This window comes from Erythrolamprus reginae, chromosome 3 (genome assembly GCF_031021105.1).
Source record: "Erythrolamprus reginae isolate rEryReg1 chromosome 3, rEryReg1.hap1, whole genome shotgun sequence".
Classification (NCBI taxonomy): Eukaryota; Metazoa; Chordata; class Lepidosauria; order Squamata; family Dipsadidae; genus Erythrolamprus; species Erythrolamprus reginae.
In genome coordinates, this window is record NC_091952.1 from 97023425 (window position 1) to 97042611 (window position 19187).

General features: G+C 39.7%; 1 protein-coding gene across 3 annotated transcripts in view; it reads right to left on the minus strand.

Moving 5' to 3' along the window:
- Nucleotides 1-335: 335 nt before the first annotated feature.
- The window catches only part of LPAR3 (lysophosphatidic acid receptor 3), a 76406-nt gene continuing 57554 nt past the window's right edge, over nucleotides 336-19187 (minus strand). For all 3 annotated transcript variants that reach the window (XM_070746263.1, XM_070746265.1, XM_070746264.1), the window contains exon 3: nucleotides 336-3210. In XM_070746263.1, coding sequence (XP_070602364.1) covers nucleotides 2879-3210 — 332 coding nt within the window. In that variant the 3' untranslated portion in view covers nucleotides 336-2878. The remainder of the gene's footprint in view (nucleotides 3211-19187) is intronic.

Below are 19187 nucleotides of genomic sequence, written 5' to 3' on the forward strand. Positions count from 1 at the left end.
AAATGCTTTTAGTGAAATGCTTTTAGTGCTTTTAGGAAACAAAGTACATGAGGCAGTCCTCATTTAGCAACTGATTTGTTTAGTGAAGCTTACAATGTTGATGCAAAAGTAACTTTGCAACAAGTTTCCACATTTATAACCCTGCAGTTCTGTAAAGCAACAGAAAATTGGTGTAAATTCTTAAGTACGGTACAATCGGTTTCATTTAGTGACTACTCCATTTAATGGCTAAGATGCTGGCCCCAACTGTGCTTACAAACCTAGACTAGCTCTATAAGAATGAAATGAGGTTTGGAGAATGATTATACCACTGAGAAATGAAGAAAGCTGAAATAAGACTCTAAAACCTTTATTTTTACCAAAAATCATAGACAGGATATTTTTGTTTCTAGGGTGGCCGGTTATTTTTTAATTGTCTTAAACGTAAAATCATTGAAAAATATGTAGTTGTAACAAACAATAGCAGGCAAGTTGTTTCATCATTATCTGTTCTTAGCCCTTCTAGGAGATCTAACAACAAGTTCTCATATATGCCCTCTGCAGGGGCGGCATACAAATCTAATAAATAATAATAATAATAGGAGAAAATCAAAATATGCTTCCTTTCATTCTTACAATGAAATTATTTTAGAAGGAAAAAAAATACTTTTAAAAGAATGAGGCTTACATCTGAGTTAGCATATCGAATTAAATTAATCTGAGCTCCTTTGATTCCTTTTCATACCAAGAACAGACAGGAAGAGAAAACACACCTCTTTCTTTTAATACATAGTTATTTCCAAACTGAAGCCAAAATATTCATATTACAGAATAAATGACTACATACTGTATAAATAACAAATAGATATTTTCCCCTCATCTTGGAAAACAGCAATTCCTTGTCCTTTTTTCATGGGAACAGTTTGGTTAACTTTTGGGAACTTAACCATACATGATCTTAGTGATTATTTTTTGTTGGTTGAAGGCAAGATTTCTAAAAGACAATTACAGCATGAAAAAGAAAGGATAAATAATCCCTCAATAGAAACTATGCATCATCACCCATTCATCACATGTGATTAAATAAACATGCTTACAATAATGAGATTAACATCATGTGCGATTAGATCTTTAGTATTTCTTCTTTTAAAACCCCCCAGTAACTTGATGTGCTCAGAATCAAATACAAAGCATTTATTTTAAATACTACATAATCCTTTTCTTCATACTTTCCACAGGCATTAAACTATTTAAAAAATAACTTCCGAAAAGCAATCTGTACATATTAAATTTTTTAAAATTAAAATATTGTAATAAAAGTATATACAAATTCATGCTTTTGCAGAAATCTTTCCAGGATATCATAATAGCCTAAAAATATTACTGCTATTAAATACAGTTGATAAATATTGTTGGCTTTTTCTTTTTTTCTTCTGGTTATAACATATTACCTTGACTATACTGATAACTCATATGCATTAAAGAAAATCAGTTTGCTAACAACAATATTCTTCTGTTAGCAATACACTGGGGTGTATGTACATAAATGATTGTGAGGCAAAATCCTTTATATTTTTAATGACATACCACAATGTCCACTCCTTCAATTAAAACAGATGCTAATAATTTTTAGATCTACTAACATGGCATGGGAGCTACATATGCATAGAATAACTCACTATTGGTAGGACTTTTAGCATGCTCTAAAAACTTTTAGAACGCTACTAAATAGTGTCTCTTTATAGAAGCTACTACTTTATACAGATTGCGGGTGGGATGGAGTTAAATAGCAGATAAAAGACAAATGCTGGTTCTACAGCTCACATTTACAGCCTGAAAAAAAGATCTTTATTAAATGCTTAATTGCAGAACACGTACAATGTTCCACTTATAAAACTAAACAGCTGACCATATTAACTCAGAGACAAGTCCCACTGAGTTCAGAGCAGCTGCAGGCTGCTACCTAAAGCAAACAATTTAAAGGGCACTCTGAGTAACCAAACTAATTCTGGCCTAGCTCCTTCCAAAGAAAGAAATCAGTGTCTGGGCTGTACCACTTCAGACAGAAGAGATGTAGCAAAACTGACCGAATACTCTTTATTACAGAAATGATAAGTCACAAAAGAGAAAGCCCTTTATGTAAAAAAAACCTGGAATATTGTGGGCAAGTTTGTTTACATTATTCCCCAATATCCTAGTTACCTGTATGGCTTTTTATTAAAAGGGAACAACTCCAATTCTTCAATGGTGGTGCAATCTTTCTTACCACCAGAGAATGTCTTCTCTTATTTGCTGGGCCACTAAAATGCCTTACTTGGCACCATAGAACTACCAGCTCCTTTGTTGTGGTGGCAGAAAAGCACTCATTGCTTTGGAGTATTAGCTTAATGCCCAATTCTTGTCAGAAGGAAGCGCTGAGCACTGAGGAGTTCAATGTTTGGCAACTGAGGTACTTTTGTGCCAGGCACCAAAAACTTAACTGGGGAGGGCAGTCCCCAAAAGATGTAAAAAGGGCCCTCCCCACACCATCTCCTGAGAAACTGACCCTGCCACCTCACCACAATTGGCTGTTAAGGTGCAGCCCTGGCACAGTGACATCTCACTACTGCCTAGACCTCTGAGAAGGAGACTCCATAATGCTGCTTGTACTGTTTCCAGACTTAAAAGGAACACTGCAGAATTGAAACCACTCCTTCTATTCTTTCACATCCCTCCAAGCACATTTTTCCCATCCAGTAATTATTTATAAAGATGTCAGGTAACCCTGGGATCTGGGTTTTGGTACAGAGAACATATTCTTCTGTGGTTTCAGGGTTCAGTGATCTCAGGTGGCTCAGAGATCATTTGGATTGTGGCCTACCCCTGTCACAGTCCCCATTTGGAGGAGGAGGAGAAAAATTCATGTATTTTCTTTGCCACTTATAGTAACTTGACTAATGCCATTTTCCAAGTACTGGCTAGAGGAATCTATACTCCTGCCGAGCACTGTAGAGGGGATCCTCGAAGACCGGCAATCCTGGCTTCTCTCCTCAAACGAGCAACAAATCATACGCCTCATAGTATTCGACATCTCGTCGTCTTTGAAAGAGTAAATTATTGGATTCATGACAGAATTCAGCAGAGCTAGGAGAAGGAACCACCTTTTCACATTCTGAACCTCACAACGAGTGCAATTCAAACCATCAAGAAGTAGTACGACAAGTCCAGGAGTCCAGCACACAATAAAAGCACCTGGGGGGGGGGGGAGAGAAGAGAGGAAAGATTTAAAAGGATTATTCAAGAACAAGTTTACATTTTCTTTTCTTTTTTTAAAAGCTACTCATCCTAAAATGTATAGGCGTAAAACAGTACTGGACTTACAAAATTCACCGACAGATCATGATGGGCAAGATACCATTATTTTACCCTACAAATTATTTTACCTTTAAAGGTGTTTAAGCAGTTAAATACATGCTTGTAAGGAAAATATACCATACCAATGCTCATTGAAGCCTTAAATCGGATAATCTGCAAAAGAGGGCTCAAATAGCTTTTCCATCTGTTGTTATAGCCTAAATTGTTTTAAAATTTCAAGATAGTATCGAATGCTACAAGAGATATTTTATGAATTGAAATGAATTAAATAGTTGATCTTGTTTCACAAAGCATTGGGTAAGAGCATTGCCGTGAATTACAAAGACTTAAACTTTATCCTATTGCTGTAATACCCTATATTAGAAATGTTTGTTATAACTTTTTTTTAACTCCAGGTTGGGATAGAAGAGGTGGAGTTTTGAGATGGCAACAGCTAGAAGGATTATGCCTTCTCAACTTACATAATAGTTGTTTAAATCCAGTGTTTACACATTTCATCTGTTATGAAAAAGAGGGGCTTTGATGGATTAGGAGTTGGTCATATGATTCCAGAAGCGCCTTTCTAATCCAATCCTGGAGTAAAATTCGAGAGTATAAATTCATCAGTACTTTTTCCTTGACGTAGTGCTTCTTGGGAATTGGTAGAAGGCTGTTGATAGTTAGTAACTCTGGTAGTGTATTACAATGGGAGTAAGGAAGCAGCAGTAATGGACAGAAATGAATAATCTTTCTCTTTACTCCCACTCTATCATTTTCTGTTTGAGAGTAAGTTAGTCTAGGTGAGTATAAAAAGGTCCCTATCTTATTTTCAGTTTTTATCACCTTCTAAAGATATTAAGTCTGGAATTCCTAAAACTTACAATACAGAAAAAATAAAATAACAGCTTAAAGCATATTACAAAAACCCACAAGAACATAATTGTGGAGTCACTAGGAATCAAGCTTAATTTCCAGGTTCTAGGCAACACAAAATCATCATTGAATTTATTCAAGTAATATAGCACAAGTCTGCAATTAGAGTTTGGCTGGTTTAAAACCGGGGATTTCTTTCAAGATCTCTTATGGTTTCTCATTGAAAACCAGGGTTAATGACTTATTTCCTGCTTAGAGCTTTATGGGTCTGCCACTTCTTTTACTGTCCAAAATAAAAATAGATGAAGTAGCTTCCATTTGGCTGGTTTAAAACCGGGGATTTCTTTCAAGATCTCTTATGGTTTCTCATTGAAAACCAGGGTTAATGACTTATTTCCTGCTTAGAGCTTTATGGGTCTGCCACTTCTTTTACTGTCCAAAATAAAAATAGATGAAGTAGCTTCCATTGATTTGCCTATTCTCATTACTGTAAAGAAAATAAATAGGGCAAGAAGGTAAAAATTATCTGTAATAATTGCACCACCCATTAAAAGATTAGTTGAAGGGGCTTCATAACAGAATGATTACTAAATCGTAGATGAGCAAGTTAGAAAATCTTAAGCAGTAGCATTTTATTTACATCCCATTATTAAATTGCCAGTTAGCGGAAAGTCTATGAAAAATTAAAACTACAATATTTAAAAATCCTTCTGATACATTATATAATTACAAAGCAATTCAGAGGCATTATGTCTTCATATCTAGTGCCAACACTGCAAGTTTGTATTCTAGGATTTCAATGCAAACAAGAGAGGGAACGAGAAAAAACAGCTACGCATAATCCAAATGTGTGCTTAGCTGAAGCCACAATTGCAGCCCAGCTTATAAAAATAGAAAAATTACAGCTCTGCACCAAAGGCTGGCCGTAGAAATCATACAGAGGAAAATCTGCTTTTTTTAAAAAAAGTCACAGTTTATATTTCAAGGAGACTTACCCCTCTTTTCTAAAGTTTACAAATATTTTTGTAAAGTGTTCTTGTGGCAACAAAGAAGTATTCTTCAAGTGGTCTGGATATCCTTTGACCAGGCAGATATGGAAACAAATGATTCAACTACCTTGCCTAGAGTTCAACTCACCAGTACACCAATCAAACTAATATCCAGTTCAGTAACTCTTAGGACATAGGGAAGGGAGTTGAGCTCAGTTCCTACATTTGTGCTTAACTTGCTGTGCAAAAGAAAGCCCTTCACTTTTCTAACTGCAAAATGTAAATAAAGAATACATAATCAAGATTGCATGTGAATTTTACATGCTTCTATTCTGCACCACATGAGCATGAATTTTACCTAAAAGAATGCTGAAGCCTCTAAATCAAATTTGATTTCTGATGACTCCACAATTATGTTCTTAGGTGGTTTTTAGGCATTTTTACAGAATATTTTTCAACTTCTTATTAATCTAATTTTACAACCTCAAATTATTTAACATTCAAAGCACATTCAACAATTAATTTGAAAAATGTTTGGATGTTGAAAAAAGTTCTTATATGTAATAATTACAGAAAGTATTCTCAGGATAGATGATGCTAAGCAACATTGCCCAGTTTGCTGCTCTCCAATATATTGGATTATAATTAACATAATTCCTATTGATGTCACCATCATAGAAGTTGTAATCCCACCATATCTAGACAATATCAAGTTGGGAAAAAATAAACGTTTAAACATAATCACATCCAATTTTCTTTACCCCCGCCTCCCCACACATGAAACTGCAGTTTTTCTGAAATTGAGCCACAGTGGTACAGTAGTTGGAGTACAGTACTGCAGGCTACTTCTGTTGATTGATGGCTGCCTGCAATTTGGCAGTTCAAATCTCACCAGGTTCTAAGGTTAACTTAGCCTTCCATCCTTCCAAGGTCAGTAAAATGAGGACTCAGATTATTGGGAGCAATATGCTGACTCTGTAAGCCACTTAGAGGACTATAAAAACACTATGAAGTAGTATATAAATCTGTTAGTGCTAGAACTAGAACTAGCTAGTCTTTTTATGTTTTCCAAATATATAAATATTAGTATATTTGGAATAACATTCAACAGGACAAGTAAATAAAGTATAATGAAGCTTTTTTATGATTTTTTAAAAATCCAGCCTCTATTAATTACCCTAAGTAACTCAAGATAATGAATATATATAATACTGCTTCCTCCTTCCATTTTCCCCACAATAACAACCCTATAAGATGGATTGGACTAAAACAAAGAGAAAGAGAGAGGTGGGGGGAGAGAGAGACTGACTCAAAGTCTCCCAGCCAACAATCATGCCTAAGAGGGGATTAGAAATCCTGTTTCTGAACCAGCACCTAAAATCACTACACCAAACTTTCCTAAATTTGTAACCCATCAAGGGATAAGATTGTTCTAAGTCAGTAATGGCAAATCTTTTTTGGTTGGTGTGCCAATAGGGTGTGTGGAGGTGTGCTAGCATGTGTATATGTGCCCACACCCCTTCCCTCCCCCCATGCATGCACACACTCCCAACGCACTATCCCTGAACATGCGCACAATCCCCCCCTATCCCCGCTTATGCACACAGGCCTCAGCGAAGCCTGGGAGGTGAAAAAATGGGCTAACGGGCAAACCAAAAGTTCAGAAAATGCACTTCCGGTTTGCCCATTCTACTGTTTTTTGCACTCTGGAGGGTTCAGGGAATAATTTAATTTAATTTAATTTAATTTAATTTAATTTAATTTTTTGGACTTGTATGCCGCCCCTCTCCGCAGAGTTGGGGTGGCTCACAACAAAATAGTGACAGTGTAGCAAATCTAATATTAAAAGCATTCTAAAACCAACATTGGAACCGTACAACACAATCATACCATGCGTAAACTGTATAAGCCTGGGGGATATCTCAGTTCCCCCATGCCTGGCGACATAAGTGGGTTTTGAGTAATTTATGAAAGGCAAGGAGGGTCAGGGTGGTTCTGATCTCCAGGGTGAGTTGATTTCAGAGGGCTGGAGTTGCCACAGAGAAGGCTTTTCCCCTGGGGCTCGCCAGACGACTGTTTAATCGACGGGACCCGGAGAAGGCCAACTCTGTGGGACCTTATCGGTCGCCAGGATTTGTGCAGCAGAAGACGGTCCCGAAGCTATTCTGGTCTGATGCCATGTAGGGCTTTATAGGTCATTACCGGAGTGCAAAAAACAGCCCAACGGAAATACCGGAAGTTCGGAAAACGCACTTCCAGTTTGTCCATTGAACTATTTTTTGCACTCCGGAGAGTTCAGAGAAGCTTCCCTGAAGCATCCAGAGGGCGAAACGGCCTTACTCAAGGATGAAAATCAACTGGCCAGTGTGCGTATATGTGCTGGAGGTGACATAGGGCAATGTCTCGCATGCCCTCCAATATGGTTCTGCATGCCACCTGTGCCATAGGTTCGCCATCATAGTTCTAAGTGGTACACATTTCTTTCATATATGATACTAAAAATGCAAGCATGTTTGGTCTACAAGTCTTATTTTCTTCAAATCAGAATAAATTTTTGTTTCTTTCTTAGAATATGGATGATTTTGAGACTTGGGAGATATTCCGTAACATTGCTACACTATTAACTCCAGTGTTTTGAAAGCGTTTACAACCTAAATTTATTTTCTCTTAAAGGCTTTCATTTATTACTTCCTTCATTCCACCTTCTGGAAAGTACATTTTTAAACAAGCACTCAAACATTTGTATATTGTCAATGTAAGCAATATATGCTTCTACTAGGGGAAATAATAGCATTTCTTCTCAAATATAGGCATGTCACAACAAGGGCTAAGCACTCTTCAAACTAGTAAACCAAAAAGTCTTGTGCTAGCTTGTCTGGAATGCCATATTCTTTCTTTTCAAAAAGTTGTTTTGAATTTTTAGCCAAGATGCTTTTGTAAAAGCAATCTGCAAACTGAGACACTTCTAGAACAATCTCTCCAACCCAGCAGCTTCTATATACTTTGAACTGAAATCCTATAAGCACAATGACTGAAGGTATTTGAAATTGTCCAAAATCAGGAAACACTGCTATGAGACATGAAAAAGCATAAATATTGACCAGAACTTGATAGAGTATAATTCAAAAGTTTGTACATTTATAGCTTGATACATCATGAATTTAGGACAGTAATAACTGATTTTAATTTTTTAGTTTTATCTTGGTACATATTATAAAATGCATACTACATCTATCTGTCTGTCTAAAAATGGCTGGATGGATGAATGGATGATCCAGCATAATGCTGGAACGCCTCAAGCAATTGCAACCAAATTTGGTACACATATGACTTACTATTTGGCAACAAATACTGTGGGGTAAGACACCATTAGCACCCCTAGGGGTAGCCTTTAGGAACAACGACCATGTTCTGTATACTGAGCCAAGCTTAGCGTTAGGCCGTAGTGGGCCTGTACTGGCCTTATCAGGCTCCCTTCATTTCATCGGCCTACTATGTGAGGGAGACTTAGGCCTGAGTTGAAGGGTGATCCTACAAGATAGTACAGGGAATGTGGCCAGTACAGGGAGCAAGGATAGTACAGACCCCTTTGAGTGTGTGCGCCGTGGCCTAGGCGGATTATCTGCCTCCACGTCAAAGCTTCGTCCCGTATTTCCAGGATTGTCCTTCGCTTCAACTCATTGTACGAAGGACGGGGCGACCCCAAGTGATGGGAAACAGGGATGAAGGCCAGAGAGTCAGCCTATTTCAACAGGGGTGGAGGAGACGCATCATGGGCCAACTTAGGGTTTATGTCCCAGGTCCAGTTTGACGAAATGGTAAAATCGGTGGTCGCAGAGGCAGCGTGGCGGCACTTTTAAATCCCCAAGCTGTCCACAGGTTCTGTAGCTGGGATTTGAACAAAGTCTTTATATTTTTAAAACCCTGTAAATAAAATTGCTTTATTTTGACACTATAGATATAATTCATTCCTTTTCCTTTCTAATACAAGATTGGGATAAATAAATACCCGAGCAATGCCAAGTAATCAGCTAGTATAATATATAATTTGTACATATTTTGACCGTAATTCAAATGTTTTTGTACAGACTGCTTAGTTATTCTTTTAACCACTTTTTTCTAATCATGGTTAACTAGTTAAAGAAAAGCAGAGAATATTAAATGAACTACAGTATCTGTTGCAGTTACTTAACAACAATTGAGTGCATAAATTTGGAATGCAAATGTATACACTTCTGGTTTCTAATCTTCTATTTCAAAGGAATATGAAAAATGTGGACAAAATAAAAACTCCTTGTCTTCTTTAAAAAAAAAGAAAAAGAAACAGAGAATATATTTTTTACAGGTTTCCCTCCCTGGCTCCAGATAATAGTTTTTAGTCTGTGAATGTGAAGGTCAAATATATCAGGCAGGGAATATTATGCAAGATGAAGTGAGAACAAATAGCAATGGATCAGAAATAAAGAAAACAGTTTTAAGCATCAAGAGCTTGGAGAACAGGTGCAGAAATATAAACACTCATAGATAATTGTCACTTCAAACATTAGTTTACAGCAAACTGAATCTTAGCTGTCAGCATACAATCCTGTTAGTCTACAAAATCTGTTATTCTGAAGAATCTATGCCTTGTATTCCTAGTGATGATGGCAGCCATGCTAGCTAGTTTGATATAGTGGCTATTCAATCCTCTACCCTCTTTCTTAAAAAGTTGCTTTTGTTTAATGTGTCTGTCTTTTCTTAGATTAGATTAGATTAGATTTATTGGATTTATATGCCGCCCCTCTCCGCAAACCCGGGGCGGCTCACAACAAGGTAAAAACAATACATAATAACAAATCCAATACCCACCAATCCAATTACAATTTAAGCTAAAAAATTCATAAAAAACAACCCCAGAATATAAAAAAACAAGCACACAATCAATCTCTTTGTCTGTTGTTATCTATTTGTCTGTTTTAAAATATATTTGAAAACCAATAATTTTTTTTCAAAAAAAAAAAGTTGTCCAAAGACTCAAAATAATTTTCAATAGATCAAAATAATTTTCAATAGAGGCTCCCTAACGTTGTCAGGCTCTAGCAAATAGTTAAAATTCTGGAATTACAGCATTCGCTATAGAGAAATTTCCCCATTGGCTCATTGCCACTAATCAATATCTAAGAAATGAAAAACTAGTTTTGGGGAATAAAAATAAGACATTGGACAATTTAGGATAAATGAAAGCAGCATAATAATTTTTCAATCACTAAAATACGCAGATACAGGGAGTGGAAACAGCCATTTAAAAATTTAGGTAGATTGCTATCTCTAAACATAATAGGAGAAAGAATTAGAAACTTCTGAAAAGCAATTGCAATGACGTGCAGTCTTAAAGAAAATACTTCTGTTCTCCTGAGCAGATTATAACTTACTGCAAACAGAGCCTTTATCTGATTTCTGAAAATGTTTCCATCAGTTTAAATTGGCTAGATGCTTTATTTTACAAGTAGTTCATACTAGAAATCCCCTTTTTTCCAACACAAAGGCAATGAAACATACTTGAAACATTGCAAATATGTGCCCATATTTGCATCAAGTAATTTGAGATATCTTTAATTCTTTTTAGCTGTACTTATTAGAGCAAGAGTTGTGTGCCAGATGCTCTTTCCATTTGTAATGCTGACCATGTATGTTAAAAGCTGGATCAGGAATGCTAACTGATCTTATTTGAAATCAAAATTTCATAATTAGTGTTATAACTCCTAACTAGGGTTGTAAATCTTTTCCTTGAAATGCTCCTTCAATCTAATGACTACAGGAATTCATCAACTGAGCTTCTGAATGAATATTCCTGCCAGGCAAATAAAGTTGCCTGAGGAATTTCTTTTGACACATAGCTTGCAGAATAAAAAAGATCTGATAAAGAGACCGGGTGTAATCCTATTCAGATTTCAAGGCCTCCTTGCTTGAAGATTTTTCATCTTTTAGGCTGCTAAATATCTACTATGCTTTGGAAAACAATATACAATATTAAGACCTGCCCTAGAGGTGCAGGTTTACAGACGAATTCTGTGAGAAAAAGGCCTTAGAACAGTGATGGCGAACCTATGACACAGGTGCCACAAGTGGCAGGAGGAGCCATATCTGCTGGCACGCGAGGTCCAACATGCATGTGTATGCTGGCCAGGTGATTTTTGGCTCACACAGAGGCTCTGGGAGGATATTTTTGGATTCCAGAGAGCCTCCTGGGGGAGGGGGAAGGGTGTTTTTACCCTCCCCCAGTTCCAGGGAAGCCTTTGGCGTCTGGGGAGGGTGAAACACGAGCCTACTGGGTCCACCAGTTGCTAAACAGGTTATTTCCGGCCTCCAGAGGGCCTCTGGGAGGTAGGGGGAGCTGTTTTTGCCTTTCCCAGGCATTGAATTATGAGTGTGGACACTCACACCTGCGCGATAGCGCACATGCATGCTCTTTCAGCACCCGAGGAAAAAAAGGTTTGCCATCATTGTCTTGGAACAGTGGTTCTCAACCTGGCGGTCAGGACCCCTTTGTGGGGGTTGAATGACCATTTCATGGCGGTCGCCTAAGACCAGAGGAAAAGACAAAACTCCCATGATGTTAGGAACTGAAGCTTCTATTCTGGCACCTTGGAACAGATTTTTCCAATCCGAATTGGCGCTAGACCTATGATTGGGGGTCACCACAACATGAGGAAGTGTATTAAGGGGTTGCGGCATTAGAAAGATTGAGAACCACTGCCTTAGAATGTTATCTTTCACCATAAAGGCTGATCACAATTCTGAATATTGAAGTAATTAATGGCAAATTGAGTCTTGACACCAAAATGGTGTCCACCAAATATATGTCCACGGAGAGGGGTGGCATATAAGTCCAATAAATAAATAAATCTCTTTGTTGTCTTCTGTAAAATGGATTGACAATGTTCCCCTATAGAGATAAGAACTAAACATTTACACCTGCCAGGTTCACACGGTATATATGGATCTAGATCCAGATTTGGATTCTGGATTTAGGTAAAATTCAAAAATGTGTGTCAGAGTCCTGCCAAAATATACAATTTTGCCCCTAAACAAAGTGACAGATCCACTTCCTCTATTCAAATCTAGCTGTAAAGATTTTAATTTCCTTTGTGTACTAAAAGGAGAAGCATAAATCCACATTCAGTGCCACATGAAATTACTGCGGAGAACATCTAAAGTTTTGGAATATGCAGATGATATCAAGATTTCTTGCTCCTTAGCATCCAACTTCAAAGAAAGAACTGGTACCTTTGGACATTAGTTAAGTTTAATACTATGCTGGACTAGAGAGAGTAGGACTGAGGTTCTGCTAATAAATAGGGATCTGGATTTGGGGCAGAGGTTCAATCTTTATATGGATAGAATTGTCCACTGTCTGGAAATGACAGTAGACTCCCTGGTGTTATATCATTGGATTTGAAAGTACAGTAGTACCTGTTGCAGTGAGTGTACTGCATAAACATGGCATACACAGCTGAGATTTTGAGTTGCTTAGATTTGGCAAGTTAACAATGTGTAATTATTGGGTTCCTATCTCACTAATATGACTTTGGGCGACTAATACAGGTTAGAACCACAATTGAAAAATACATATCATGACAAACTAAAAAAACCAAAGTGGCTGCTGGAAAAAACCAAATTCAATAATCCCAAAGGTGCTTTTAAAAAGATGTCTTTTTAAAAAGACAACTGTACTTTCTTAGGGTTTTTTTTCTTGAAAACGTTTCACTTCTCATCCAAGAAGCTTCTGCAGTTTTGAAGCTTCGTTGATGAGAAGCAAAATATTTTCAAGAAAAAAACTAAGGAAGTCTGAAGTTAGTTGGGGGAATGATCAAAGGCAACATGAGAAAATATTATTTTACTGAAAGAGTAGTAGATCCTTGGAACAAACTTCCAGCAGACGTGGTTGGTAAATCCACAGTAACTGAATTTAAACTGAATTTAACTGAATTTAAACATGCCTGGGATAAACGTATATCCATTGTAAGATAAAATACAGGAAATAGTATAAGGGCAGACTAGATGGACCATGAGGTCTTTTTCTGCCGTCAGTCTTCTATGTTTCTAAGTCCAGTTGCCTTTTGAAAAGCACCCTTAGGACAACCACGGCCTGGGTGATTGAGGATCTCCGCAGACATATACTGTATTAATAATGTGGGCAAAATTACTTTCCTGACCCCCATGCTCAGGGAAGCAGCCAGATCTTCAAGCCTTTCCAAAAGGTAAATAGGATCAGAGCCATCCCCACCTCCAGCAGCATGGTGCTTCAGAGAGCAGACACAGCAGCTGCAGAAAAGGTACATTTCCTGGGTTCTACCAGATTAACCAGATGCACAACATGCCCCACCTACCTGAACAAATGGGTCAGAGAGAAGCATTAGAAGCCAGTTAATTCTCAAATACATCCCACCACCCACCATCAATGTACCCTCTAATTTTTTTTCGGTGTGGGCGGAAAAGTATAGTGTCTGAGCGACAGTCCCTTTGGGACTGGGCGGCATAGAATAATAAATAAATAAATAAACAAACAAATAAATAAACAAATAAATAAACAAATAAGAAAAAAATCCCTTTTATTAAAAGAAATTAATAATTTAAAAAAACCAAAATCCATTACTATTAAAACTAAATCAACCAGCAAAGCCAAAAACATAACTATTAATAAAAACAGGTGAGGGCTGGGTTTTTTTTCTCTGTTATTATTTAAGTACTTTTACCATATGCTTTAAATCAAGTCACTTCTCTCTCTTTTTCTCTCTCCTGTCATTCTCTGCCTCAATCATTTTCTCATTTCTCTTTTCTCCCCTTTTTTCTATCATTTCTCTCTATCTCTTCCTTCCACTCTTCTCTCTCTCTCTTGCTTTCTCTGTCTCTCTCTCTCACTCTCTTCCTTCTTCTCTCATCTCTCTCTTTCTTTCTTTCTCTTTCTCTCTCTTTCCCCCTCTTGGTCTCTTTCTTTTTCTCACTTTCTCCCTCTCTTGCTTTCTCTCTCTCGCTCACTCTTTCTTGTTTTCTTTCTCACACTCTTTCTCTCTCTTGTTCTCTCTCTTGCTATCTCTTTCTCTCCCCCTTTCTCTCTCTCTCTCTTTCTCTCTATCTTGCTGTCTGTTGCTCTCACTCACTCTCGTTCTCTCTCCGTTCTTCTCAGCGGAGGCTGGTAATATTCAATGTCAGGGGGGGCGCGCCGTTGCGCGCGCTCCCTATCTCCATACCAGGCCACTCGGAACATTCAAAATAAGAAAAGCCTTCGCCGGCAGGCGTTCTCTCAGCAGAGGCCGGCGAAGGTGATATTCAATGTCAGGGGCGCGCGCGCAGTTGCGCATGCTCCGTATCTCCATACCAGGCAACTCGGAACGTTCAAAATAAGAAAAGCCTTCGCTGGCGAAAGTTTTTCTTATTTTGAATGTTCCAAGTGGCCTGGTATGTGTTCTGTCTGGGTTCCCCCAGACCTCAACACCAACTGGAAAAAACAGCCAGACACTCTGGTAAAAGCCAAAAGTATTTTATAACTGGAAAAAATAAGCACAGAGGAAAACCTGTTTTTCCCAACAGACAGGATATAATACGGTACAGCAGGGTCCTGATGTCCAGTCAATACAGCAAGCTTCTTGCTGGCACCCCCCCCCCAAGGTTTCAATAGTCAAAGGCACAAACCAGGATTCCAAGACGCCAAAGTTCACAGTCAGGTCCCACGACTCTCAAAGATAAAACTCCACAAGCCAGGAAGGGTGGGTCTGCCTTTTAGCCTTTCCCAAGAGCACCACACCCAAACCCAGCTGTTGCCACTTTAATGCTGAAAGTATTTAGCCAATTGATTCCTTCTCTGAGTAGCTCTTCGTTGTCGCAGATCAATTATGGCTTGTGCACTTTCCTCTAAGGAATCCAGGCTGCTTGCTGGGGAGAGCTCCCCCTGGTGGGACTCTAGCTGTCCTCCCTCTTCTTCAGCCTGGGATTCCTCCTCCTCGTCTGTCTGCACCTCCTGTTCCTCAGCCTCTCCCTCTGAGCTGGAAACCGACAGAAGGTCAGCCGTTCCCGGAGGGGCCTCAGACGGAACCACAACAGTATGGAGATAGGGAGCGTGCGCAACCTGCCCCGCCTCACCTGCAACCCCCTTGCTGAGAGCCCGGGATGAAAGTGCTGTCAGCAAAGGGACTGAGATGGGCAAGGCGTGCGTTCCGGGTGCGGAGGAGCCGCGCCCAAAGGTAGGAGGCGGCGGCGGAGCAGAGGGGGCGGATTGGGCGGGGGGCAGTGACGAAAGGCCGAGGGGGCCGGAAGCAACATGGGGAGGCAGGGGCGACTGCGGCTCCCTTCCCTTCTGCTGCCGGCGCCTCCCCGCCCCCGCCCCGCGGGACTGCGCGCCCATGGAAAAGGGCGCGCTACCCGGTATTTTGGAGCGCGCGCGCACGTGCGCAGCCTACAAGGAACAGTGCCCACCATCCTAGCCAGGAAGGGCTTTAATGGTAATAACCGGTACCTTAAATTTCCATGAAAACAAATTGGAAGACAGGGTAGTCCATGGAACATGTCGGCATAATCATTCAGATCCGGACAGATCTTGACTCCAATTGGAAGGCAGTGTTGGCTGACAATGAGTCAGTCAAGGTGACAGGGGCTTGTCCTCCTCCTGTTGTGTGTGAGGAGTTTGATCTGGTAATACCTGATGAAGTGGACAAGGCCATGGGAGCTGGGAGCTGTTTGTTGGACCCGTGTCCCTCCTGGCTGGTTTTGGCCAGCAGGAAGGTGATACAGGACTGGATTCAGGAGATTGTCAATGCTTTGTTGATGGAGGAGTCCCTTCCGGCTCCCTACAAGGAGGCAATTGTGCGCCCCCTCTTCAAGAAGCCTTCTCTGGATCCAGCTGTATTTAACAACTATCATCCTATCTACAACCTTCCCTTTATTGGGAAGGTTGTTGAGAAGGTGGTGTTGCTCCAGCTCCAATGGTCCTTGGTCGAAGCTGATTATCTGGGCCCTCAACAGTCAGGATTCAGGCCCGGCTATAGCATGGAAACTGCTTTGGTTATGCTGACGGATAATCTCTGGTAGACCAAGGATAGGTGTTTATCCTCTATCCTGATGCTCCTTGACCTCTCAGCAGCTTTCAGTACCATCAACCACGGTATCCTTCTGTGCCAGCTGGAGGGGTTGGAAGTGGGAGGCACAGTTTTACAATGGTTCTTCTACCTCTTTGGTTGGTCGCAGTTGGTGTTAGTGGGGGGTCAGAGGTCGATTCCTAGGTCCCTCCCTTGTGGGGTTCCTCAGGGGTCGGTCCTCTCTCCCTGCTGTTTAATATCTACATGAAACCGCTGGGTAAGTTACCATCAGTATGCTGATAACACTCAGCTACACATCTCCACCCCGTGTCCACTCAGTGAAGCAGTGGAAGTAATGTGCCGGTGTCTGGAGGCTGTTAGGGTCTGAATGAGTGCTAACAGGCTCAAGCTCAACCCCGACAAGACAGCGTGGCTGTAGATTCTGCCTCCCAAGGACACTTCCATCCGTCTATCCATTACCTTGAGGGGGGAGTTTTTGACCCCCTCAGAGAGAGGCCACAACTTGGGCATCCTCCTCGATCCACAGCTGACTTTTGAACATCATCTGTCAGATGTGGCAAGGAGGGCATTTGCCCAGGTTTGCCTGGTGCACCAGTTCCGGCCCTATCTGGACAAGAAGTCTTTATTCACAGTCACTCATGCCCTTATCACCTTGAGTTTCGACTATTGCAATGCTCTCTACATGGGGATACCTTTGAAGAGTGTTCAGAAACTGCAAATTGTGCGGAATGCAGCCGCACGTGTGGTCATGGGCCTGCCCAGGCATGGCCATGTCTCTCCAACACTCCACGGTCTTCATTGGCTGCCAATTGGTTTCCGGACTCAATTCAAAGTGTTGGTTATGTCCTATAAAGTGCCACATGGCATTGAACCAGATTACTTTTGGGACCGCCTCCTGCCGCAGGAATCCCAGCGACCGGTTAGGTCCCACAGAGTCGGCCTTCTCCAGTTCCCATCAAATGTTTCTTTCCAGCCCTAACTAGGTCCTAATGATGTTCCCAGCTCTTACTGGCTTGCAAGCTCTTTCATTTTTACTCTATGAAGAATGTTTTCCAAGCCCTAAGTCTGTGCAGGATTTTTTCATTGCTCTACTTGCTCCGAATGTTTCTTTCCAGGTGTTAATGAAGTTCCCAACACTTACTGGCTTGCAAGTCTCTCCAAATAAAGTCTTTTTAAAGCCCTAACCAGGGGATAAAATAATGTGCTGAAGCTGACCAGACTAAGGACGCTAGCCAGATGAATACTTGATAAACAGATTCTTTTTTTTATTTTTCTCCCCAAAAACTAAAGTGTGTCTTACACTCCGGTGCGTCTTATACCCCCCAAAAATGTGGTATTTAATAGCTTTCCTTTTATAAATACAGCAATATGTGTATTTGCTTTGGCTTTACATAAAGTAATGGAAATGCAATGCTGATATTTTGGATTTCAACCAACTACTACTGGGAAATTCTGCAAGCTTTTGAGAACTACAGTTTAATTTAATCTTCGCTATGAAAGCTTTATGTTTGATCTATCACTAATTTTAGAGAGACTCTTTTGGTTGAGTCATCCAATAGCATCTATCTCAGATGCCCTGATAGGAAATGAAAAGAAGAGGAAACGTATAACCACCTAAAGAAGAAGGAAAATGTCTGGAAGAAGTTTCACATCACAGAGCATTACCACTATAATTAAGCATAATTTATTGCTTAGGGTAAGAGATTACATTAACACCCAACAATTTATAAATATACAAAATATAACAGTGATATTGTTGATTTACTCGGCTTAGCGCTGATTTCAAGCACCTGCCAAATGTTACGTTCTAATTTCAGAAATGGACCATAGTTTTCTATTTGCTAAATAAAATCAAACAGAAATGTGAAAAAGTTCATGTAAGTAAAACAGTTATGGTTTTTTTAACAATAGAAGACTGCACTCTAGATGCAGAACTCTTTATCTTGAATTGGACTATTATTGATATTTATTATTAAGGATACCACTTTTTATTTAGGTTATATCCCCCACATCCCTCTAAATTCTAATGAGAAGCAAGCCATTTGCCAGGCTGAATTCACTTACCAGACTATGTCCTTGAGTCTAGCTCAGATAAGAATGTTAAACTTGCCGTTTGCATGTTATGGCTATCTCACAGTGTTAAAATATGGGTGTCCCCAGCAAGACAGAGCATTGCTTTCTTTTGTTATCTTTTGTTAAGAAGGCAACTCAAAGTAGATTAAAGTGGCCTATTCATAATTATGAAAGAAGGTATTCAGCTTATGATCAAAAGTAAAAAGCGTGCAAGCAGCCACCCACAAGCTTCTCAAGGCCACTTCATCTCTTCCGAACATCTGCTCAACAGCTTGAGTCCAAGATGCTTCTTTGTAACATTACAACTTTCCTATCAGGTGACATTGAATTTGGGGGAAGAAATTATCTTTGTGAAAGTATCTTACATAAGAAAGGAATCCTAATTAAGTTGCTAACAGTTAGGAAATATGACACAAGCTAAGTAAGGAAAGTAACACTTTTTATTAGCCTTTCCTAATCTAACATCCTTAATATGCTAAATTGAGTCATAATTGGGAATGTTGAAAAATGGAATCCAGATTGTTAAAATAAATATCTCAGAAGACAAGTGATTTTAAAGGGTACAAATTCCCTAAGCCCTCTACAATTTTTGCTCTCAGATCATGCCAGTATCTGAACTAAAGTACCAAGGTACACACATATTACTCCAATTCTCTGTGAGTTGGAGTATTGGCTATCAGTGAGTCTTGCGACACAATTCAAGGTGTTTCTTACTACCTTTAAAACCCTACCTGGCTTAGGACCAGACTACTTATAGGACCACCTGTTACCTCATACTTCCCTGTGACCAATAAGGATCCACAGAGTTGGCCTTCTCCAGATCCCGTCTACCAAACAATATTGGTTGGCAGGACTGCGGGAAAGGGCC